The 24,030-nt window shown below is 35.5% G+C and overlaps 2 protein-coding genes across 3 annotated transcripts; both read left to right on the plus strand.

Annotated features, from left to right (window-relative positions):
* Positions 1-9,389: 9,389 nt before the first annotated feature.
* On the plus strand, positions 9,390-14,890 carry LOC115427673 (uncharacterized). Its single transcript, XM_030146317.1, has 5 exons — positions 9,390-9,517; positions 10,798-11,118; positions 11,323-11,580; positions 11,666-11,830; positions 14,024-14,890. Exons 1-5 carry the CDS (start codon positions 9,427-9,429, stop codon positions 14,212-14,214), a joined length of 1,026 nt encoding a protein of 341 aa, XP_030002177.1. The 5' UTR covers positions 9,390-9,426; the 3' UTR covers positions 14,215-14,890.
* Positions 14,891-16,685: 1,795 nt separating this feature from the next.
* On the plus strand, positions 16,686-21,557 carry LOC115427672 (hemicentin-2-like). 2 transcript variants are annotated; one of them, XM_030146315.1, is made up of 6 exons: positions 16,686-16,863; positions 17,842-18,162; positions 18,367-18,624; positions 18,710-18,889; positions 19,000-19,107; positions 20,226-21,557. In XM_030146315.1, the coding sequence occupies exons 1-6, from the start codon at positions 16,815-16,817 to the stop codon at positions 20,411-20,413; spliced, it is 1,104 nt and encodes a 367-aa protein (XP_030002175.1). In that variant the 5' UTR covers positions 16,686-16,814; the 3' UTR covers positions 20,414-21,557. The 2 variants fall into 2 exon arrangements, with proteins under 2 accessions (XP_030002175.1, XP_030002176.1); XM_030146316.1 differs by having other exon boundaries at positions 18,710-18,817.
* Positions 21,558-24,030: the final 2,473 nt, after the last annotated feature.

Consider the following 24,030-nt stretch of genomic DNA (forward strand, 5'->3'; position numbering starts at 1 on the left):
ATTATCGTTAATGAAAACTAACGAAATAATTAAAACTAGAATTGTAAAACATTTTCGTGAACTGAAATAAATAAAAACTATAATTAAAAGAAAAAATGATAACTAACTGAAAATGTATTGTGTGTTTATAAAACTAACTAAAACGTATAAAAATTATGGATAAAATTCCCTTCGTTTTCGTCTTTGCCAAAGTCGGATTGATATGAAATCGATTTACTTCCCTCAAGCAATTTTATCTGCTGTCACAATATGATATTTAACTTGTCGTTTCCAGTCGTCTTCTGGTCCCCACTTTACCTGGAAACATGGAGACTAAAGTTGGGAGAAAGCAGCAGAGTCCTGTTTAAGATTTATGGGAATACGACCGCGAAGAAGAGAAAAGATATGAAAAAATATAAAACTCAACTAAAACTAAACATTTAGAAAATAACGAAAACTGATAAAAACTAGTAAACCTGCCCTAAAAACTAATTAAAACTAACTGAATTAGAGAAAGAAAAAAAAAAGTCAAAACTAAATAAAACTAAACTATAATGAAAAATCCAAAACTATTATAACCTTGGCTAGGACACATCCCTACCAATATGCAGCCACTACTGTGTAGTCCCTATTAATCCAACCTCTGCCTATAGTGTTTAGTCAATGATTATGGCACACAAAGGGTTAACAGTCGCTCTCTGCTAGAAGTCCCGCTTCTAACGTAAATATCACTCTCTGATTGGCTCTTGGCTTTTGCTAACGTACATGTGATTGGCCGTCCCCGCTGTCACTCCATCTACTTGTAGAAAGAACCTGGTAGTTGGATCGCTAACGTAAATTGTAAATATGTTTACCTTTGTTCTGCCTGGGTCATGTCAGCTAGACGGATTTTAGTATCAGCGTGGTTAATCACAATACTTAGGTTGAATCTTAGTTAGGCCGTCAAGGCAGGCATATGGTGACGTGGTTAAGTTAGCAGTTACGGACGTGTGTGAGGACCTTAATGCATGTTAAATCCAGAATGAGTTAAGTTTTTTTTTTGTAGTGTACACAATAGTGATGTGTGTTATTTAACCCTTGCCTTGTTATGGACATGTGGGATGTGAACCGAACAGGTTAAAGTGGGCCTATGAATTGTCAAGCAGAGCTTTGGAATAAAACTGTTGAACTTTAACTCCTCCACTGTCATTATTGATGCTAATGGACTCTATGCACAGCCCCACTACTTCCTGAACTTCAGGTGGGTCCTTTATTTCCTGTCTTTGATTAATCCAGGTGTGTCTAATTAATCAGTAGTCACAACAAGAAGTATCAGACACACCTGGATTAATCAAAGACAGGAAATAAAGGACCCACCTGAAGTTCTGGAAGTAGTGAGGCTGTGCATAGAGTCCATTACCTGTTGTGGGAGTAACATTATTTTCATATGTTGCTATGGAAGAGAGCAACTGTTTAAAAAACACACATAAAGAAAGTTTGTGGGGAAAATACTATAAAACCTCAGATTCTAAATGTGATTCTAGATGTGATTTTATCCATGTTTTTGGGGAATAAATTACATGTAATAAGTGAAAGTAAAAGCCTTTTTTGCTCAGGCAGTAACTGTACCATCAAACTCTATGATCATTGTTTCCCTAATCTGTTCATATACTCACTGCCAATGAAAATGCAACACTTGAAGATTCTTATATTTTTTTAAATCGATGGATTTTTATTCCATAAGCTCTTTGGAATTAATCAAAGGACATTTCTATACAGTAAAAATAAAAAATCACATCCAAATTTGTTGACAAAAAATAAGGATAAAGAAAGAAACTCAAGGACCCCCAAAACCAAGTCACAAAGCGGTCCCGGAGGTGCTGCAGCTCAATGTAGCGATCCTGCTGTGGTGTGGTCACACATGCTTGTCCAGGGCGAGGTCTGTCTGCAGTTGAGCCAGTTTCTTCATGCCTCTGTTGCATCCTGACTATGGTGGACACATTGCATCCAAAATGGCACGCCACCTGCCGAGCAGAGATTCCTGCCTCCAGGAGCCCCATAGCATGGCATCTTTGGTCACGTGTCAGTCTAGGCATCGCTGAGTTATTGCAAATGATTTTGGTGCTTTTCAGCTTGCCTTTATATACAGAGCATGACCACTCCTTAACTGACCACAGTTCCTTAAGTTGAGCAGTTCATTGCTGAGCAATGAGAAAAACAAGTCTTATGAATGCAGACAAGTTCATTCAAGCATGACAATAGCTCAACCCGTCTCAGGTTGTTAAGAAATTGTCTGGGATTATCTTATACAGGTGAAACTGAAACATATTGATGCAGCTCAGGAACAATAAACACATTCAAGTGTTGCGTTTTCATTGGCACTGAGTATATGTCATGCATCAACATATTTATGTCAGGTGACAGACAGTAGAGAGGAGGGAGGAGGAGAGGCAGGAGGAGGTGGAGGAGGAGAGGCTGGAAATTCACAGGCGAGGTTAAATAATGATAGATATGTTAGTCATGAGAATAACTTTGCAGAATGCATTAAATTCTTGTATTGTCTTTAGATATTCAGATATGCATTATAAACATGTCAATTACTGATTTTTTCCCCTGACTATGATTGTTTGCTTGTTTGATCAGCTCTATATGATGTGAAATTATGATTGTAAATGCAAAAAAACCCATCAACTTTCAGGAGTGCCGCCTTGGAGCACTTCTGCGTCCCCACCAATGTCAAAAATCAAACCTACTCCCATGTGGTCAGCTGTCCTGAGATTGGGATGTCCTTCCTTAGTTTATTTTTGGTCAGAACCACTGCAGACCAGGAACACCCAACAGGACCTGCAGTTGTGGAGATGTTCTGACCCAGTCATCACCATTACAATATGGTCAGTCACTCAGTTCCTCATGTTGCTCATTTTGCTTCTACCAACACATCACTCTCTTTCTGTCTAATATTTCCAACCCAGTGAAAGGTACCATTGTAATGAAATAATAATCAATGCTATTGCCATTTCTCCTGTCATTGGCTGATCGATGTACAACTACTCACAACCAATGAAATGAATAAGCTCATATTCAAAAGGCAAGAAGGACCTCTAGTGGACATGCAAAAGTATTACAACATTCATCTAGGGACATGTCTGCAAACCTCAATGTTCATGGATTGATATTAACCTTGCAGCATTCTTGTCTTTGCAGATATTTATTACCCCAAGGGGGAGGCAAGGGGTATTGTTTTTGGTTCAGTTTGTTTCTTTGTTAACACTCTAGCAGTAAAACTATTGGTTGAATTCATACCAAATTTGGGTTTATAGATTGCCAGTGACCCAGAATAGGTGTGATTACATTTTGCACTGTAAGACCGGATAAACTGAGTTTACTTTAAAAATTTCAGTAAACTGGTTGCCTTAAAAAATTTAAGTAATGAGTAATGAAAACTTGAGTGTATTAAACTTAAATGCTTGATTTGAATGAAATTGCTATTTTAAGTACAACGCACTAAATGCCAACTTAATTTAACTAAAAATTTGTTGCAATGTCAGTTGCTTTGTATAATCATTAACCTAACATCATCATCATTCATCGTACTCAATTCCAAGTTGATTTAAATTAAAATCTTTTGCAATATTATTGATGTGACGTTCATGAATGAATCGAATCTTTTGAACGGCTCTTTGAAATGAACGATGGGAACCAAGTGTTTGTAAAGAGCTGTTCATTTTTTTTTTTTTTTTTTTTAAGGAGGGAGTGTCCGATTGCCTGTCAATTTACCAACATACTGTTCTTGTTCTGAGAATTGCACGACAGTTCAGTTATTGAAGTATAATTGCAGTGATTAATCACTGTTGCGTTTTGTGCAATTTTTTCTGTATGTTTACACACATTTATTGTTCTTGTTTTGAGGAGAATAAAATATTATTTCATAAGAAAATGTTTTATTTTCTTCTTCATTTTTAGGCTACAGACTAGTCCACATAATGTACCGTGATGTTTTTTGTCAAATTCCATCATTTGCCTAATGTCACCTCTCATGTCATGTATTTACCCACACATTTTAACTAACTATTCTTTTTTAAGGTAAGATAATATTTACTGCCGCACCAATTAAACACCTTTAAAATGTAATGTCAATCATCACATGTTGCCTATTTAGTCATTAAAACATTGGTGTTTCAAAATAATGCCAAAAACATAAAAGAACCAGTCTTTTGAACGGCTCTTTTCAGTGAACGGCTCCCTTCAAAGAGCCTACAGTCCTATCACTAACCCCTTGCCTCCCCTTCGGAGGGCGGGATAAAAAATTACTTCCTGGGGTCCCTGTCAATCATGGGCCCTTAGACTCCTCATCACTTTTCTCCCTCTTATAGAAGCCCTGGTTGTTGTGAATGTAAGAATAAAGACAGAATCACCGATCAGAAACACAGTCCTTAGTCAAATGCACCGAACTTAGAGTTTATCAGGAGTCAAATATAGTCCTTACTCCACAAAAATAGATTTGGACAATATTTGAAGTTTACAGTCCTCATGTATATTATATTTTTGTATTATTTCCATCTGATGTAATTGTACTATATAACGTGAAATTCCAGGCTGGAATCATCTTAATGGGAGGTGCATGTCACTGGCAGACTCTGAGAACATTGTTCGTAAACAACACGGTTCTCTGTATCTGCCTTCAGTCTGGATCCTGCAAAACCAAGTCCAGCTCCTCCCCGATGAAAAATCTCAAATTCCCCCACTTCCTATTCCCACCCACAACATTCCCTTCCCATTACTTTACACACTCTCTGCATTAGACTGTGCAACAAGGTGGGTAAATCTGTGTATTTTGCATTTATTCCATTTAAAATATATTCTGGTTTTGTTTTTTTTGCTGATTTGTTTTTTGTTTGTTTGTTTTGCATTTTGGAGTCCATCTACTGGACCGAAGCTTTTATCTGGAGTCTAATCTGCATCGTCGAATGCTGCATGTTTAGACGAGTAAACATATTGTTCGATAATCTGTCATCCCAATAGTTTTTAAAAGTTTTGCTGCAATGGAGGACACTGTCCCAACAACAAGAGGGAGAACAACAGCTGGTCTTTTGAACGGCTCTTTTCAGTGAATGGCTCCTGATTGAACAGCCCCCTTCAAAGAGCCAAAAGTCCCATCACTACACAGTATAAATTACTTTGTATAATTGTAAAATTTTGTATATTGTAGTGTGGAAGTAAGTTAGGCGGGAAGTCTACTCACTATTATTTGCCTGTATAGGAAATGCTTTTAATTCAGCAAAGCACAAATATTTTCATTGATTAGTAATGACTACAGATGAACAGGAAAACCATTGTTCTTCCTATGGCTCTCACTCATGGTGCAGCTCTGCAAAAATACAAAAACAAACTCAAAAGGCCAATAAACATTGCCATACACACATTAAGTCAAAATTAACACTAACACCACAACCCCACTGAACCTCTGCACATAAAAATAACACATTTTCAACAACATGCCCAATACCCACAATGCAAGGCAGAGATAAAAAGGTGCAGTGATGACTAAAACTTAGTGATTTAAATCCATTCAACTTAAACTGTTTTTGTACTTTTGACTGTCAACAAATTAGTAGAGTATACTTAACATTTTATAGTAATGTAATAAAACTTAAATCATTTAAGTACATTGTAATTAAAGCATTTTAGTAAATACAAAGTCCTGGCTTACAGTGTGGGAAAAATGGGTCAAAGTTTAAATTTTTTATGATATTCTACAATCTTTTTTTTCCTCCCATTTACTTATAATGGGCCAAATTTCAAATGTCTATAAAAACATCACTTTTGTTTCAATTTATTTCAAACTTGGCACATCCAATCCAATCCAATCCAATCCAATCCAATCCAACTTTATTTCTAAAGCACTTTAAAACAACTAGTGGACCAAAGTGCTGTACAGAAAAAGAAATAAAAACCAAAATAACAGAGTAAAATACAAGATTAGATTAAACAACATAGAACTGTAAAAAAAAAAAAAAAAAAAAAAAAAACTGACGAAAAAATCCTAAATAAAAAATTAAAATACAAGAATAGATTAAAAACATAAAAAGCTGTACAATGAAAAACAGCAAAAAATAAGAACAATAAACCAATTCCAAATAAAACAACTGAATAAAAATAATACATTCAAACATCTCACATGGTTTTAAAAGCTAAAGAGAAAAGATGGGTTTTAAGAAGGGATTTCAAAACAGACAGAGAGGAGGCTTGTTTGATATGGAGAGGCAGATGGTTCCATAGTTTAGGAGCTGCTGCAGTAAAGGCATGATCACCCCTGAACTTCTGCCTAGTTTTTGGTACACTCAGGAGCAGTTGGTCAGCTGACCTGAGGGAGCGGGGTGGTGTATAAGGCTGCAGCAGCTCGGAGAGGTAGGGGGGGGCAAGGCCATTGAGTAATTTAAAAGTAAATAAAAGAATTTTAAAACTAATCCGAAAATGTATGGACAACCAGTGGAGTGAGGCTAAAATGCAGGAAATGTGCTCGTGTTTACATGTGGTGGTTAAAAGACGCGCAGCAGCATTTTGCACCATCTGAAGACAGGTGACGGAGGAACCACTAGACCCACATAAAGTCCATTGCAATAATCGAGCCTGGTGGTCACAAAGGCATGAATGACTGTTTCAAAGTGCTGCCTAGAAAGAATTGTTTTTAATTTTGGCCAGCTGCCTCAACTGGAGAAATCTTGATTTAACAACTGAACTGGTCTGACGGTCGAACTTGAGATCTGCATCCACTTTAACTCCAAGGTTAATGATGGTTGGCTTCATGAACTGGGGACCCTAGGGACCCAGATTTACAAGGGGGGGGGCCCAGCGGTGCCACATATGTAGAGGCAATTGATATGCTGACATCATCACACACATAGACATGATGACATCAGCTGGATCGATACCAAAATAAGCTAAAATACAAGTGAGGGGTGGGGTTTGTTGTGCCTGGCACCTGTTGTTGAATGTTGCTTTTACATGTATGATCACAGCTATGAATGCTGCTGCAATAAAGAGGCTTCCAAACCATCATCATGATGATTTTTCTTCCTGTTTGCTCTCTTGTTTATGCTGATCGTATCACTCTTTGCTTCATCTGTATTTTAACACCTTCTTCACTGCATTTTCAGTTGGGTAAGGCTTGTGGTAAAAAAAAAGCAGAAATGTTTGTCTGAAAGCCTCTGACTGAAGAAAAAGCCAGATTGTGAGGCGAGAAGATGCTGATAATTCTCACACTCGAAAAGGCTAGCACATTTCATATTTGCAAGCCATGTTACACTTAGTTATTTGGCTTACATCTCATAAAAAGTAGAGTTTTGGCTTTTTATGGGAGTATGATCATTAAGAAAAGCAGACAATATACAGTTCAAATACTAATAGCAATCAAGCAACAGTCAACATTTCGATCAGTATCTACATACCTGGTCTATTTAGAAGTAATATCTAACACATTCAGTAAGTAAAGCTTGAAGATAATGTAAATAAATAAAAGTTCTGTGTAGACATTAACAATAAATTCACCTGGAATGTATCCTGATGTGGAAATAACATCCACAAAAACTTAAAAATGTAGAGAAAATTCAAAATAATCACTTAACTGAAAAAAATGAAACATATATGCTATAGAGAATGTTCATGTGTTAATACTTCTTCAGCTGTGCTGGATGAAAAATATATTCAGAGCTGAAATGTCGATATTGATTCAGAATTTCTTCATACAAATTGGAGATTCGCAGATGTTTGCTGCTACAGTAGCTACTCTGATTGTGTTTCATGTAAAACCTGTCACTTGTCTTTCATATTAATAACTGATTATTCTGGCTTCAATAACACTGCAAAAATCTAAATCTTACTAAGTGTATTTTTCTCATTTCTAGTCAAAATATCTCATCACACTTAATCACCTAAAGAGTATCTTTTCAGTGAAAAATAAGAACGTATTTTTGGATGGTAGATCTTGAAAATCTTATTTCAAGAAATCTTGCCAAGATAATTTTCACTTGTTCCATTGGCAGATTTTTTTTTTTTTTTTTTTGCTTAATTCAAGATTTTTTTGCTTAATCGGAGCAAAAAATTCTACCAATGGAACAAGTGAAAATTATCTTGGCAAGAGTTCTTGAAATAAAATTTTCAAGATCTATCATCCAAAAATAAGTTCTTATATCTCCCTGAAAAGTTACTCTTTAGGTGATTATGTCTTATTTTAAACGTGATGAGATATTTTGACAAGAAATGAGAAAAATACACTCGGTTATATTTAGATTTTTTCCAGTGAAAAAACCTCTAGACTCAAAAGAGCACCGTGTTAATAGCCCGTATTTATTAACCCTTTAACCCCTGAGAAATTATTTCGATGAAATGGGTTGCTTGGGCTGTAGACGTGTCATAAAAGCTACTGTGAGTTTATGCTTGTGTTCCTTTTCTTCAGTGGTTTTGTTTTACTGTGTGTTTTAGGGTCAAAACAGGGTGGAATTAACAGAAAAAGACAAAGAGAGGAATTGAAGTTTGACAGGTTTTTATTAAATAAGGCACTCAGAAAGTACATCAATAAGAGATTTAAGATGTTGCATGAAATGGGAACTGGAAAAACACTGAACAACAATTATTTGAATTTTGGCCTAGTAGTTTTTGGTATGGGGTTCTTTTTTTCTAAATGAGTCCAGCTGCTTTTTGACACCTGGTTGAACTCCAAAAAGCAGTTACATGATCAAAACTTGTTAAAAATACAGTAAGAAAAATAAAGGAAAAAAAACAACCACACTGTAAAAACAAAAAACCACAAGGAAATCGGTGTAAAAAAACAAAAGGCCAAACCAACCATTTTTTATAGTGAGTCAGTCTCACCCACTTTTCTGTGTTTTGACACCCATTCCACAGGCAGTGGGGATGCACTGAGCATGCTCAGATGCTAATAGACAGAAGAAAGTCTATTCTATCCTCACAAAAAAAAATTACATTTTTTTCATCAAGCAAACTGTGAATTTTTATGAGTATTTAAAATAAATCATACTTTCAGAACACTCATCACAGACACATCAGCGGTTAAAGGGTTCATAGTCTATTTTCATTAAAGTGTGTTCTGTATTTAGGTCTCCTAATGAAACCAACAACTGTACTACTGTTACACAAAAGGATTTACAGTGACCAACCACTTAAACCATCTAGAAAGAAAATAATCTAAGGTGAAGCATGATGTTTTAAGTGTTTGTTAATTTACCTGAAGATGTATTTAACTAAATTTTAATCCTTTGTTCTAAAAGAAAATAATTGTGAACAATGAAAACAACATGAAGGGGATTGACAAGATGTGGTTTTCTCTTCTCTTTAAGCGTATGTGTTGAAATCACTTCCTCCTTCGCCTTAACTCTCATCAGAATTGTTTTTTTTTAGTATCTTCTCTTCACTAACAAAAGACATTTGACAGTTCGCTGTGTGATGTGAATGTCTTATGTTTCTCTAGAAGCTGTTGAAGAGGAAGGAGACATGAAAGCTGTGTTTGGTCTGCTGCTGATAGTGCTCAGAGTGTGTCACGGTAAGATGGTTTAATATTCAACATATCAAACTGAATTCATCACTGAGTAACGGATATTTTGTGCTGAAATCCACTATTTCCATTTTGTGCCTCATTAATGTGATCATCACATACTGATAAGTGCAGCTTCACATTTGATGAATATGAACTCAAATGAAATGTTAAAAACTGGACACAAATTTCATTAAATGCATCAATAATTTTCTAATTCGAAGTTATTGGAGCTCAATTCACCCTCTCACTCAATCAGTCTTGGACTCACAATTTGATTTAAGCAGCAGTTTATATTTACTAAATGACACATATAATTTACAGCTAATCATAAAAAATGCAGGATACTAATTTTGATCACTTACTTCACAAGGAAATGCATACCTTTAGTTTGGACGAATGACTCCCCTCCATCTTTTAAGATTTTCCATGATCAGTTGTCTTCTTTTTTACCTTTAGAAAAACTGACTTTGGATAAATGTAATCATGGCCATCTCTTTAATGAATTTTGGTTGCCTTTACTCTCTGGTACGGAGAAAGTTTGAGTTTGTACGCCATGAATACTGCCCTATTACTGCTATTTATGTTACAGTATGCATCACTATGCTCATACTTATGTTGTTACCCTTATTACTGTTATTATTGTGATGAGGATGATGATGATGATTATTATTACTATTACTATTATTTCATTTTATCTTATTATAAATTATTATTTTTTTCTTTATTTTTAATTTTATTTATTGATTTATTTTTTTTAGATTTAGACTTTCATGATTTTGGCCTGTTACTTTTGAGTGTGTTTAGTTAAATAAATAAATAAATAAATAATTTTCTAATTCTGAAAATGTAAGAATAGTGTGGGAGAAATACATTTGTGCAAGTGTAGGTATAAAAATGTGGCTGGGTTGAGTGAGTAAACTAAAAATAAATAATAAAATAAACATGTAATAATTCTGTCACTTCACCCATAACTGTAAATAAATCCTAAAATCTGAATTTTATGAGATATTTTTGTGTTGTTCATCATAAGACGGATTTTAATAATGACAAGTCAATACTGTTATATTTCTTTATAGTATATTATGACAAATACAAAAAACAAAAACGAAAACATATTTTCTAAAGTAAATGTAGCTGTTTGTTTGCTTAATGTTTGTTTGCAGCTTGTTTTCATCACTTGTATCTTCACCTTGAAGAAAGAATCTCTGTAACAATTAAAAAAAAAAAAAAGGTGGTTATAAAATCATAACCCCACCCTAACACCACTCCTTCTATTTCATATGCAGCTGTTGAGACGTCCTGTGATGCCAGACAGGATGGAGCTCAGTGTTATGGAGCTGTGGGAGGAACTGTGGAGATCAGACTGATGGACAGCACCACAGGAATACATAGATTCATTTGGAAAAAGAATACATTAAGGATTTTGAGAGGACAAGAGACAAAAATTGTGTCAAATCAGTATAAGAACAGATCCATCTTCATATTGAATAATGGAACATTTAGGATCAGTAACTTAAACAGAAATGACACTGGTACATATGAGCTTGAACTGATTAATTCATCTGGCATCATAATAGAAAGACGGACTCAAATCCTGTCCATCCAAGGTAAATAACTGATATTACTCATCTGAATGAACTGTGTAATTATCTTAATACATTTATTTGTGTCAGTTCCAGCTCAGTTTTACCACATAAACGTAGTTCATACATTCATACATTTATCCATCATTTTACTCTAAAGTCATTACCAGTGTTTCATATGTTGTCCTATATTAATGTGTGAATGGGATTGTCCTCTGTGTGTCTCAGCTCCTGTGTCCTCTGTCCAGCTGGACTCTGAGTGTCTGTCTCAGGGGGGGAGGAGGGCGTCCTGTTCCTCTGATGGAGGGGACAGTCCTCATTACAGCTGGACTCTGGATGGACACACACTGAAGGACTCTCAGCTCCTCTATGGAAATCAAACATCCAACAACATCATTCTGAGAGAAGACGTCTCAGGACAACTGGTCTGTTCAGTCAGTAACCATGTCAGTAGTGTCTCTAAAGGGGAGAGGATTTCTACCTGTGGTGAGTCTGAACGTCCACAGGAAACATTAAAGATGGTGACATTAAAGATTTTTAGTTAAGACCTGATCTGTTTCTTTGTTTTCAGTATTCATTAACTGCACTTTCAGCAGTGGGACGCAGATTTCACAGTGGCTGCCTGAAGAAATCGAATCCCTGTGTTTTGAACCAACAACACCCCCTGATTCTACCGTGGCTAAGGAGAGTGACAGTACTAACTCCTCTAATACAACATCCATCAAACCAAATAATGGTAAAAATGAGGAAGATTTCAACCAGACCTTTAAATAAGAGTTGTGTTACATTGTTCTTACACACTTCATGTTCATTAACTGCACTTTTCTCCGTGGGACACATATATCATAGTTTCTGCCTGAAAAAATGAATGCATTGTGTGTTGAACTCACAACAGTCCAAACACAGACAGTACTATGCGTGTGGAGAGTGACATTGTAGTCCACATTAAAGGGGTTCTATGTACTATTGATATTACAAACTCTTAACAGCAGGGGGAAGTCATGTATCAGAACACACTTCAGTCAAATCAACTCTATGTATCCACAGACTGTATAACTCACTGAATGAAGGATATGTCCATTGGTTATGAGGTTAAACAGTAAACGTCATGATAAAACACACATATTTTATAGTATCATCAAATTTCCTTCTTCAGACCAAAGAAGAAGGAGGAAGACCAGTCATTTTTAAAATAATATTGTCCTTTGAAATCTTCACATACATTAAAGCGTCAGTCGATAGTTTACATGATGCCCTGTTAGTTCTATTTTTGGACAGAAAACAGTCACATTAAAACCACATATTACCTGTTTTCTGTACTGCTTGTGTTGTCAGTAGCTGCACTAAAAATCTATATGGAATCATCCAAACAGTCAGAACTGTCACAGTTTAGTCTGAACTGTGGATCAACCAACAATAAAATTAGCAAAGATAATAACGTCACATGAAAACTTCATTCCTTCATAGGCCTCATAATCAAACTCATCTGTTTAGATGAAACACTGTGATTTTAACATCAAATTCCATTCTTTTCATTACCTCCGCCAAGGAGGTTATGTTTTTGTCGGTGTTGGTTTGTCTGTCTGTCTGTTTGTGTGCAAGATAACTCAAAAAGTTATGGACGGATTTGGATGAAAATTTCAGGAAATGTTGATACTGGCACAAGGAACCAATGATTAAATTTTGGTGGTGATCAGGGGTGGGGGGTGGGAGGGCCCACGGGGGTGCCCACTGATTGGCCTTGGTGGAGGTCTGCGCTCTCCGGGTGCTTCTAGTTTATAGCTGCGTCCAGTGGAGAAAACAACAACAGTGCTTGTAGCTTTTATCACTTTGTCACTTTCTTGGACTCTAAAAGTTGTTTCCTAGCGGTTCTCATCCCATCTTATCACTTTCTGACACTGTAGTCAAAGCCTCTGTCATTAGTTTTCCTCATCCTGGGTGGTCACATAAATCCTCTGGACCGTCGGTGTAAATATATTCAGTTCATATCTCTACAGTCCAGTACACTGGCAGCTTTAGCAGAACTTCAGAGGTCTTTATTCTAAGCTCTCATGATACTTTAAGTCATTTTTTAATATTTCAAATCAGAAATTGTCATATCAGTACTTGGACTCTTGTATGTTTTGTCTGTCTTGTGTGTCATTTCCTGTTTTATTTTGTTAATCCTCCTCTTGTGTCATGTCTGGTGTCTTTCCTTCCTCTCCCTGATTGTTTCACCTGTGTTGATTACCTGTCTCCGCCCTGATTTGTTCCACCTGTGTCTCATTGTCTTCCCTCCCTTCTGTGTATATAAGCCCTGTGTTTTCCCCTGTCCTGTGCCAGTTCGTATTCCTTCCTTGTGTTGTGTTTACTTACCAGCGATTCTCTGAACCTGTTCGTCTGCCTGTCTGTTCGTTCCTCGTCTTCTGAGCCTGCCTGATCCCTGTCTGTACCTCTGCCTGATTCTGCCTCACTGGTTTTCGACTTTTGCCTGGACTCACGGTTAGTGCTTTGCTTTATCCCCATGTACCGTTGCCTGTTTTCTGGATCCTCTGTGTATGACCTGGTCTGTCCCCTGACTCTCCTCTGTTTCCTCCTAGTCGGGTTACCCTCGTGTGCTCCCGACCCGGGCAGAGAGTTTCCCTTGCTGGTCTCGGACGCCGTGACGAATTCACACAGTCTGACCTGCGAAGACTCCTTAACGAAACCTTTTTGTGAACTGTTAATTTTGTCCGTGTTTAATAAACACTCTTTAACTTTATTCCTGTCTGTTGGTTGTGCATTTGGGTCCAAGTCTTGTGTCACTGGTTCTAACAGAAATGCTACGTATGACCCCTTTGAAATGTGTCATCTGTAGACAGGGATGACCCATGATGCATCAGTGCAGTAAAATCACTTCTGCTGTTGTAGAACTAACTTCAAAATGTGCTCTTTCTCTTAATCTGAACAGATTCGTCTCTGCTGGCATGCATCCTGAAAGCAGTTGTTATCACTCTTTTATTGCTGGGGATGGCCGTCTTTTTTGGTTGGAGAAAGTGGAATGACAAGAAAGCTGAAGCCTCTACCACAACAAGAAGAACTCAGTACCAAGAGAGCTCCTTTTCCATGGCTGAAGTGAGAAGCTCTGCATCCCAACCTTAAGTTTATGAAACCAACAGTGGGATCATATCAGTTTCATCCTAAATGATTTGTCTGAATTAATCAGAGCTGTACATGTAGGCAGGTCTAGACAGTGTATTTTCCTTCTGTGCATTATTTCTGTTACCTTGGTCAGTGTATTGACTGGGTTCATATGTTCTACAACAAGCGCTTATATTGTCACATTTACAATACAATTCACTTTATGTTATCTGGTAATCAGTATACTATGGATTTGTAATGGTTTTATTCGCTGCCATTTGCTTTTGTTTTTATCACATATTTTCACCCTTAAATTGATCTAGTCCCATGTACTTGTCAACATTTTGAGTATTTACACCGTCACATTTTCTCTGCTTTGGTTTTTAGACTCTTTATCAGTATTCTTACATATGAAGTTTTTTGTCTATGATGTACAGTACATATATATGCACATACATATGCACATGCGCACGCACGCACGCACATGCACATACACATATACATGTACAAATACACATGCACATACATTTACAAATACATTATATAAATGTTTTGTCTCTTTTCATGAAATGATTGTGACAATGTGATTTATTCATTGTGGGATAAAATGTAACTCAGTATGAAATCATTGCAACAGGACAAAAATGATTATTGATGTGTATAAATAGGAATAAAAAGAGAAATCTGTCTGAAAACATTTTTCTGACTTTATGGGTAACTGTGCATATATGACAAAGTTATAATAGTTAACATTAGAAATTAAAAACAGTTAAGAACAAGAGCAATTAAAATCAATACAAGGAGCAACTGATAATGTCTCAGTGGTACTGAGGATAACTGAAAGTATTAATAACTGTACTTAATAAAACCTTTTCTGTTGACTGAAACATTCTAATAAAGTCATTCAACATTTTCAGAAAAAATAAAGTTTAATGACAAAATAATTGCAGAAACAATACATATCATACAGCTTTGACCTCCTCAAAACACTGTCCTGTAAGTGTAAAGCTCATTGGTTATGGTTATTTGGGGTTGAATACAGATGTTTTTGATGCATCCTGTTCAATATTAACTGGCATTTGTGAGTTTCTAGAAGAGACAGAAGAAAGACGTTGAGCCTGTAACTGGAGACATAAATGAGACTGAAACAGTCCAAGATCAGAGTGAGAACTTTTACAGGAAACAAACATTTGAAGAACTCTGTGAAGGAGGATTGTGGTTTGACTTTGAGATTTGTGTCACTTAAAATGGGACATTTGAAATATCAGGTTTCAGATTGGATGAAATGGTTCAAACAGGCTTCAGATCAAGTAAAAATATAGAAAATAATAATTCAAAATGTTGAGGAAGTTATCTATAGATGCAAGATTGAGGAGACAGGATATTTAGAATGAAAATCTGTGATAGCACAAATGTATTTTGGTGACTATCAATAGTTTTGTAAAAGTGTGCAACATTCTAAGCATTTTTCAGTAATCTTTTATGGATGTGTTCTTTAAAGACACCACAGAATAATTTTAATTTAAATTAACCATTAATTATTTGAGTCTGATGCTATTTAAGATTATATTCTGTACTACAGAATCTGCAGATTTGTATATAAAAAATAATGCTAATTCAGTTTGGGCACATTATGACATCAGCTTATTCAACATTAAACATTGAGAATTATTTTAAAAATGTTTCAGAAAACTAAATAGGGTTTTAGTACATCACTTGGTTTAACATAAAATGTAAAAAAAAAAAACAAAAACAAAAAAACAAAAAACTGGGGGGGGGGGGGGGGGGGGGTGTTTGTTGCGCTTCATTTGACAATAAAGTTCAATTTAAAAATTAAACTTACAGTGAAATTCTAAACATCAAATCAATATCAAATCAATAAGACTTGAAGTAAATCTTATTTTTCCTCTATTATTTCTGGGTATTTGAACTACTTTACAGAAAATATCTGTTCATGATCATCAATAACAGTGACTGATTCCACTGGGTCTGTTTCAAATATCAGAAATTATACTGAGGCCGTTTCATTTTTGTAAAGTGCATTTTTTATGAGGGTTAAACACACTTATCCCTCAATGATTTCAGATATTTCTCATTATGATTAATTTGACAGATAATGTATATTTTAATGATAAACCTTAGAACACATATCATAGACACGTCATTCACATACAGATTATCATATTAAATGTATGTTAAATGAATTCGTCTGTCATGGGCAAGAGGATATGGTGTGTTATCAGATTATACCATAACATACTATTTATATAATAAGTGCAGTGGCCTCTTAAAAAAAAAAGCCAGCTGTCATTCTCAATTCTCTTTTGGTATAAAGGATGAATGTTTCCCTCTGTCCATTTGGTCCATTTCACATAGCTGCGACAAAGGCTCTTGTTTTTGTGAAAGGGGAAGTGAAACCCAGAATCACTTCCTTTCCCCCTCGGTCTCTATAAAAAGATGAATTCAGCAGCACTCGTCTTGGTCAACTTTTTCGTCACTTTTTTAAGGTTGACGACTACCAGGACACGTCTCAGACTGGTCTGTGAAGGATGCGTGTGACTGCTGTTGGTAGAATTAGAGAAGTACCCACTGAGTCAGCAGTGTCTGGACTGTGAAGAGACATGGAGGCTCTGTTTGGGCTGTTGGTGATGCTGGTCGCCGTCTATCATGGTGAGATACACCACTTTAAGAAACTTTAACATCATTAATAACATGTAATTTGTTACTGACATTTCTTTATTTATGTGATATCGGTCACGCTTTCTGATAATCGTGTGCAGACATGTGTAAAGTAGCTGAAATACTCTTTAAAATACAGTGAATTAGACATACTTGGACTCATGGTGATGAATACAGCTTGAAGGAGCTATTGCAAAGTATTCTGTAAAAAAAACTGCATTTTCTAGGTCTAGTGGTACTTTTGTGGCAGTTCCCATATGATTTCTTCCTCTAAATTTAACCTTTCTGAAGTGATATATAACAATTTATTGTAATTGTATCCTCTGTGTTTTGCATTGTTTCAGTAAAAATCATGTATTTTCTGATATTTAATGTACTGAATATGTAGATGTTCATAAAAGCTCAGATTAAAGTTAAGGGATATCATATCAAAAACAGAGGAAATGGAAGAAAAGAGTGACTTTATCAGCAAAATATATCATTAACTGAACAGGAAAACAAGTGTCTCCATCCACTGTCATTTGTCAAACTTCATGGGTTTTACTGGTGAATGTTCTAGAAGATGTAGGTGTTTCTAAGTTCCCTACGGAGCCTCTGAATGTCCAAATGGGTCATAACTGATGAATATGAACAGATGACAAACTGCATTTTACACCAATTATTTACATGTATTGATAGGATTAGTGGATCAACAGGTATTAAACAGTTTAGATCAGTACATACCTCTGATTGCTGGTGGATGTTTGGGTCTTTATGGGTTAACTGAATTTAATGTTGGGCTTATGTCAAATACAACAGTTATGACAGCGTTTGTTTAAATGTGTTAAAACTAGACTGGAGAACAGAGCTGAGGTGTTCTGTTAGAAATTTCAATATTAATACAATGCTTGTATGCCTAAAAGCACTGATACTGTTGTTAGTTTTTGTTTCTAAATGTGAAAATTTTTAAATATCTTTTGTACATTGTAGGTGTTGAGACATCCTGTGATGCCAGACAGGATGGAGCTCAGTGTTATGGAGCTCTGGGAGGAACTGTGGAGATCAGACTGATGAACAGCACCACAGGAATACATAGATTCCTTTGGAAAAAGAATATCTTAAGAATTTTGATGGGAGCAGATGTCAACATATTGTCAAATGAGTTTAAGAACAGATCCAACTTCACGTTCAATAGTGGAACATTTAGGATCAGTAACTTAAACAGAAATGACACTGGTACATATGAGCTTGAATTGATTAATTCATCTGGCATCATAATAGAAAAACGGACTCAAATCCTGTCCATCCAAGGTAAATAACTGATATTACTCATCTGAATGAACTGTGTAATTATCTTAATACATTTATTTGTGTCAGTTCCAGCTCAGTTTTGCCACATAAACTTAGTTCATACATTCATACATTTATCCATCATTTTACTCTAAAGTCATTACCAGTGTTTCATATGTTGTCCTATATTAATGTGTGAATGGGATTGTCCTCTGTGTGTCTCAGCTCCTGTGTCCTCTGTCCAGCTGGACTCTGAGTGTCTGTCTCAGGGGGGGAGGAGGGCGTCCTGTTCCTCTGATGGAGGGGACAGTCCTCATTACAGCTGGACTCTGGATGGACACACACTGAAGGACTCTCAGCTCCTCTATGGAAATCAAACATCCAACAACATCATTCTGAGTCAAAATGTCTCAGGACAACTGGTCTGTTCAGTCAGTAACCATGTCAGTAATGTCTCTAAAGGGGAGAGGATTTCTACCTGTGGTGAGTCTGAACATCCACAGGAAACATTAACGATGGTGACATTGAAGATTTTTAGTTAAGACCTGATCTGTTTCTTTGTTTTCAGTATTCATTAACTGCACTTTAGTCAATGGGACAGAGATTTCACAGTGGCTGCCTGAAGAAATGAAATCCCTGTGTTTTGAACCAACAACACCCCAAAGCACTACTGTGGGTAAGGAGAGTGACAGTACTAACCCCTCTAACACAACATCCTGCAAACCAAATGAGGACCCATGGTACATTAGTAAGTTCACACTAACTGCTGTAACAGCTTCATTTCTCCTCTTCCTTCACTTTCCACTCTGATGGTAACTTCAGTGCATTTCTGTGTTTTATGTTCTATTATTATAACAGAGCATTTGCCAATTCTGGGTGGTGTTCTGGCTGTACTGATAATTGGGCTGCTGGTTGGGGTGGTATGCATCTGTACTCAAAAGAACAAGCAAACGAAGAACCCAAAAGGTACACAAATACTTTATTTATTTATTTATTTATTTATTTATTTATTTAATGTGATTCACTTTTTATTGTTTTTTCTTTCTTTTCGCCTATTAAACATTTTACATTGATACATCAGGATATAGTTATAAGAAAATATATCCAAAAAAATATGAAAATCAAATGTAAAAAGAAAAACAAGAAAAAACAGCAACCAAAATACGACACAAAAACAACAAAAAATATATTGTTTTTTTTTTTTACTTTTAAATGACTTGCACTTAGAAGCTGTTGAGCAGCTGTTTGGTGTCCATACTCTAAAAAGTGGATGTTTCTATCCCACTCAATGCAAGCTTATAGATTTTGTGGTAATTGAACTAAAACCACTTTTATCACTGAATAACATCAGATTAATAGCTGTTACATTTATGTTCCCATTCAGGATAAAACATACTTTTAACCCTTTCATACATAGTGGTCACTACAGTGGACAGCTATTCTCCAGCTGTTCTCTTATATATTCATGGATTTTGTTGTTTTAGTTCCATATCAGCCAACACAGCGGACACTTATGCATCATCACAAATACTACAATTCATTCCATTACTGTAACTTTGCTGTTCTGGATAAACCTGATCTGCATTAACATGTTTGAGTGTAAATCAGTTGCTTATTGTTGTTATTAGACTGTAATTAACAGGTGTTTTTTTTTTTAACAATTTTTTTTGCATAATATCTCCATGATGTAAGAAAAAAATAGTATTAGAGTATGTTAAAATGTGAGAAACCATCAGATCAGCAGCATTAAAAATGTTTTTATTTCATAGTTTTCACACAATATATCATTAAATATATGTTTCTTGCTTCAAAATTTAAACGCATGGTGTCCAGCTGAGGGGACATTTTTGGAACACCATGAAAATAGGTCAATAAGAAAATTTTTAATTGCATTGTTTTTTCATGGTTAAAGAGGAATAAAAACAGTCAGGAGAAAAAAATCTTGATTAAGGTTCTCATAATTCATGCATGAAAGGTTTAATAACTAGTGAAGGAAAGAAGAAAGAAAGAACATTTAACACTTAACATCATGACACAGCAGTGTTTTAAGGATGTTTTTTCACTTCCTTCATTCACCTTCACAGATGATGAGGATGACCATGAGTTAACTTATGCCGATGTCAGGATTGTGCCGAATCGGGGGCGACAGATGCAGCCGAGGAGGGAGATGGAAGTGGAGTACGGTGAAGTCAAAGTTTCAGGACGACCTCGGCAGACTTTTGAAACACCAAATGATGACTGTGTATGCGCCAAAGTCCGCAAAGGCAGGTGATTCAGAGTGTGGAGTGTTTTCTTTTACGGACTGCACCACCAAAGGTCTCACTAATGTGTGATTAACGAATAGAAAAAAACAAAGCTCGTGATTGTTTTTAATGGGATTTTCTGTATTTCTGATACTCGCATGATGGTCTTACAGTCAGTCTATGATGATGCTATGAGACATCTCTGTAATATATGTATGTTATGGACTTTTTTTTTTTTTTTTTATTATTTATTTAATTTTTTTATTTTTATTTTTTCAAAATAATGAAAATTATACTGATATATATTTAACTGTTTTACTCTTTAGTTCACTGAGATGTGAAATGTAAATAAGCCAAGCAGCATCTTCAGTTTACATTTGCACGTTATCCGAAGTGGTTACAATAATGCTCTTCTTTATTAATGATTAGGTTTACTTTACTTATAGTCAACATATGTGTAAAATGAATGCATGATTACATTAAACTTGGGCATGATGTGCTTTTGCATTATGACTGTGCATACAGCAACCTCAATATTTCAATGTGAGTTTGCATGGATGTTAATCTCAGATTAGCCCAATGATAGGGCAGAATTTTGTTTCCATGATGTAAAGACTTCTGCTTTTTCTCCTGTGTGAGCTGATGTGGTTACCACAAAACAGTGAAGCAGTAAAGTGTCAATTTTATGTAAAACTCAAGTGGTATATGTTATTTTAACCATACTTCTCAGTTTTAGGTAAGTTATTTTGGATGCAGACACAGATCAGATGGAAAATACCAACAACTTGTGTGTGTCTGCAAAACATACATAATTTCTCTGCTTCTGAAATTAGACGAATGCATTTTCACCACTTTATGTTTGTCAGTGAAATGCACATTCAAAGGAGGGACAAAGTCTGATCATGAAGTTTACTTTAGCACAAAAAAAGTAGAAACTTAAAAAAAACAAATAAATAGTTCTGAAAATATGGCATATGTAGTTTAAAAGGCAGCTTTTCAGAGTCTTATCTTTCATTTCTGTCCGATTGTGTTTTCTGTTTTTAGCTTGATGCATTTCCTGTCTTTGTCGGCATCACGTCAGAATCACAAAGATAAAAAAAACAGTCATCATGAGACTCACTGAATACTTTCATTGAAAAAAAAAAAAACACTTAATGCAATTTTAAATCCAAAGTTGTTAATGCAGATTACTTCATTAATTCATTTTCTATTCAATCCAAGTATTTGTGATGGAACTGAACGCTGGTCTGTTTTGTAGAAATGAAAGTTGGATAAATGTAAAACAGTTTAACAAAGTTACAGTATGTAATCATTTTATGTACGTTTTCCTTCTGTATCTACTTCTTCTTCTTAAGCTCTGTGCACCAATTTTCTCAGCAATAACTAATAAAAATAGGGAATTGTGCACATTGCACTCATCAGATTCCTAGAAGAGCCTAGGGCAAATAGTGACACCATCAGTCTCAAAATATCCCCGTTCTTTTCTAAGTTAATCATTGTAAAGCTTGTGCAATCAACCCAGGAAGGGGTGTGTATCTGCAGAAGACAACAAAGCACAAAGAGGACAATCACTAATCATTCAGGGTTGATTAAAGTAAAAATACATTTACAACATTTTATGCAAAGAAGAATGTACAAAAAAATAAATAAAAATAATAACTTTTCACTTGTTCAGAGCCTCCTTTTGGCCTGTGTGGAGATGAGTAATGTGTGCCCAATCCTTTGATTCTCAGGGTAGAAATCTTTAAAGAATCAAAGATTTAATGCTGTTTCTCTCTCAACTTGCTTCTAAATGCCATACGTAGAATGAGAATGAATGAAGTAGTATAAAATATAAACTATAAACCAGAATATAAAAGTGATTAAACTTATATTTTACAATACCGGTAGTCATGCAAATACAGTAACAGTGATGGAGGGTGAGGAGGTGTGTTATGGAATAGTGTATGAAGTGTACAGACAATGGTTCAATGACGACAACAGCAGATGTGATAATAGTGTAAATGTTCATAATAAAATGCAAAAAGACAGTCAGCAGCAGATTTAATATTTCAGTCTGTGAGAATTGCAAAAGAAGTTGAGGTAGAGTCCTTGTGTATTTGGATATTTTGTATAAAAAGGCTTTGATAAGCTAATATTAATATGAGCTATAGTTTAATCCTGTTGTTTACTCTTTGGCACATTATTTTTGACGCATGTTCTTTTTAACCTCTGTTTGAACAAGTCAAATTTGAAAAAAACACATAAAATATATGCTGCTGTGACACTTTTCATGTTGCAGTTGATGTGACACGCTTTGCTTGAATTTGACATCAGTTTTTATTTGTTTATATCAGAGGTAGAGGTTAAGTGATTGGCTGGGTTGGTAGTTGAGGGTTAAAGGTTGACAGCCCTGAACTACTATTCAGCTGATTCACAGAGCTATAAAAAGGATGTTTATGGCCTATGATAGTTGAAGTGTCCTTAAACAACCAACTGAGCTCCTTTTTCATTGAACCTTCTTGAACTTCTGACTGACATAATCTACTGAGCAAATAATTGACAGCATACGACCAGCACAATAACGCTGCATGAAAAAATACAGTGCCCTTTTCCACCTGTTCAGTTAGTTTGTTCATACAGTTACATTAGAATTGCAGTTTTATTCTGCATTTTGTCTTTTATATATAGCTGAATATGTTCCTGCATTTCACCTGGGATAGGTTTGATTGTGCCCCAATTAAACATTTATCTTTTTCTCATAAAAACATGTGATTTTGTCTTTGTCATGCCACATTCATGTGATGTTACTCTGCCATGCCTAAGCTATAAAACCATAAAACCAGATCTGATGACTGGTCAAATGAACTTTATATGTTTGACTGACAAGTTATTTAAAATGTTGTGTATTTCAGTCAGGATGAAAGTGATTAACAGCAATCTGATATGAGTTTTTGCTGGTAGGGGTTAAGTTTCTCTTATCTCTTCTCTCTCTGTGAAACCCCACTTTTCCCCGATGGAAATAGAAACAGTGAGTGATTGTGGTTAGCGCTAATGAACAGAAAGAAACTAACCAATAAGTCAGATGCTGAGAAGCTTGTGATAAAACATGTGGCATAAAAAGTTTTTTAAACAGTAATATAGCACAAACTCTAAGGTGTGAACATACCAACGCAAGTTTAAAGAAAATGTGGACTTTTTTTCATTATCAACACTTATTCTGTGGTTGCACAAATGCAAAAGTTGCACAAAGTTTGAGGTATTGGCCTTTATTTTTTTTCAAAAACAGTTTTCAAAAAAACGACTCTAGTTTCACACTAAATTTACATTGCCACATTTGTCACTTCTCCTTCCTCATTTGAGAGAAACAGCAAACAGAAAGATAAAATCTCGTTTTAAAAAAATGCAGCGTGTTAACATTTTTCTATGTAAAACACATACATACTAACATTATTTACAGACATAATTCCCAAAAACTACAAAGACAGGTGCTCATTTTCATTTAAATCCCATACAGTTTCTTTAAAGGACATTGAGTCTTTGTCCAGAGGTTCAACGACTGCAGAGCTTGAGTCATGTGATTGAGTAATCTCCAGCTGCTTTTCAGGATGTGGCTAAAAACTGCAATTTTCCACATGAGTTTACAATAATGTGTCTCTCAGTTCTT

The sequence above is a fragment of the Sphaeramia orbicularis genome, chromosome 10 (genome assembly GCF_902148855.1).
Source record: "Sphaeramia orbicularis chromosome 10, fSphaOr1.1, whole genome shotgun sequence".
Lineage (NCBI taxonomy): Eukaryota > Metazoa > Chordata > Actinopteri > Kurtiformes > Apogonidae > Sphaeramia > Sphaeramia orbicularis.

Excerpts from the sequence above, each read along its gene's own strand:
- LOC115427673 (XM_030146317.1), top strand. The coding sequence starts at position 9,427 with ATGTCTTATGTTTCTCTAGAAGCTGTTGAAGAGGAAGGAGACATGAAA. Across the intron at positions 9,518-10,797 it reads AGTGCTCAGAGTGTGTCACG|CTGTTGAGACGTCCTGTGAT; the intron begins GTAAGATGGTTT and ends TTTCATATGCAG. Across the intron at positions 11,119-11,322 it reads TCAAATCCTGTCCATCCAAG|CTCCTGTGTCCTCTGTCCAG; the intron begins GTAAATAACTGA and ends TGTGTGTCTCAG.
- LOC115427672 (XM_030146315.1), top strand. The coding sequence starts at position 16,815 with ATGGAGGCTCTGTTTGGGCTGTTGGTGATGCTGGTCGCCGTCTATCAT. Across the intron at positions 18,625-18,709 it reads GGAGAGGATTTCTACCTGTG|TATTCATTAACTGCACTTTA; the intron begins GTGAGTCTGAAC and ends CTTTGTTTTCAG. Across the intron at positions 18,890-18,999 it reads TGAGGACCCATGGTACATTA|AGCATTTGCCAATTCTGGGT; the intron begins GTAAGTTCACAC and ends TTATTATAACAG.